Source organism: Bison bison, unplaced genomic scaffold (genome assembly GCF_000754665.1).
Source record: "Bison bison bison isolate TAMUID 2011002044 unplaced genomic scaffold, Bison_UMD1.0 scf7180017864035, whole genome shotgun sequence".
In the NCBI taxonomy this organism is placed as follows: domain Eukaryota; kingdom Metazoa; phylum Chordata; class Mammalia; order Artiodactyla; family Bovidae; genus Bison; species Bison bison.
The window spans coordinates 1,772,345-1,773,929 of NW_011494607.1; the positions used below are offsets into that span (position 1 = coordinate 1,772,345).

The 1,585-nt window shown below is 36.5% G+C and overlaps 1 protein-coding gene across 3 annotated transcripts in view; it reads right to left on the bottom strand.

The window, feature by feature from the left end:
* LAMA2 (laminin, alpha 2) overlaps positions 1–1,585 on the bottom strand; it is a 705,371-nt gene that overhangs the window by 198,725 nt on the left and 505,061 nt on the right. For all 3 annotated transcript variants that reach the window (XM_010834646.1, XM_010834645.1, XM_010834644.1), the window contains exon 31: positions 1,141–1,227. In XM_010834646.1, the coding sequence (XP_010832948.1) occupies positions 1,141–1,227 (87 nt within the window). The remainder of the gene's footprint in view (positions 1–1,140; positions 1,228–1,585) is intronic.

Here is a 1,585-nt window from a genome sequence, read left to right on the forward strand (position 1 = left end):
GCATAGAAGTTAAATAAGTAGGGTGACAATATACAGCCTTGATGTACTCCTTTTCCTATTTGGAACCAGTCTGTTGTTCCATGTCCAGTTCTAACTGTTGCTTTCTGACCTGCATATAGGTTTCTCAAGAGGCAGGTCAGGTGGTCTGGTATTCCCATCTCTTTCAGAATTTTCCACAGTTTATTGTTATCCACAGTCAAAGGCTTTGGCATAGTCAATAAAGCAGAGATAGATGTTTTTCAGGAACTCTCTTGTATTTTCAGTGATTCAGTGGATGTTGGCAATTTGATCTCTTGTTCCTCTGCCTTTTCTAAAATCAGCTTGGGCATCTGGAAGTTCACAGTTCATGTATTGTTGAAGCCTAGCTTGGATAATTTTGAGCATTACTTTACTAGTGTGTGAGATGAGTGCAATAGTGTGATAGTTTGAGCATTCTTTGGCATTGCCTTTCTTTGGGATTGGAATGAAAACTGACCTTTTCCAGTCTTGTTGCCACTGCTGAGTTTTCCAAATTTGCTGGCATATTGAGTGCAGCACTTTCAAAGCATCAATCTTTAGGATTTGAAATAGCTCAACTGATAACTACATACACGCATTATTAGAATTTGTAAAAATATGGTGAGAGGAAGCCTTTAAATAATATTTTTTGTATGTATGTTGAAAAGGAGAACCAATTAACACTTTAATATTTGGACTGTGCTAATTAAGAATGCTTGATACAATTTATATTCTGAACTTTGTATATAATTGGTGATGTAGTGCCAGAGTTCTCAGAATAGTAACATGCATGTAGTAAGTGCCCACCAATATTTCCCAATGAACTAGAATTAGAATTATGTATCACCAGGCTTTTGTTATTGTTAAATACACATAACATTTTGAAATTGATTTATTTGTTCTTGTAAAATGCTCTCTTTCTCCCTTCCAATCTATATTAGGGTGTGTATGTATATATATATGTGCTAAAATATAAACTTTCTTTGGGTAAACTCTAAAGATAGAAAAATACTTTTGAAAGCTTATAAACTATGAGAGAACATGAAAATGACATTGTAAAAATAATGAATACTTTTCTACTATGATCCTTCGTTATACGATCTCTATGCATCATTGCTCTCTATGTCTCATAACTGTTCGTACCTTTCACAGTACTTCCCTTCATATCCCCGTGGGCAAGCTGTGCAGCGGTAATCATCCAGGCCTTCCATGATACAAGATGGGCTGAAACTGAATCAGAAAAGAAATAAAGATTGAAAAAATCATTTGACTTATTTATTTTTATAAATTTAAGCAATTCTATCTAATATCTAGATGATTGGAACTGTTTTTTGATGGTTACAAATGTCATATTTGTAATTATAAGTTCCTATTCAAGGGTATGGAGAAGGCAATGGCACCCCACTCTGGTGCTCTTGCCTGGAAAATCCCATGGACGGAGGAGCCTGGTAGGCTGCAGTCCATGGGGTTGCTAAGAGTCAGACATGACTGAGTGACTTCACTTTCACTTTTCACTTTCATGCATTGGAGAGGGAAATGGCAACCCACTCCAGTATTCTTGCCTGGAGAATCACAAGGACGGGGGAGC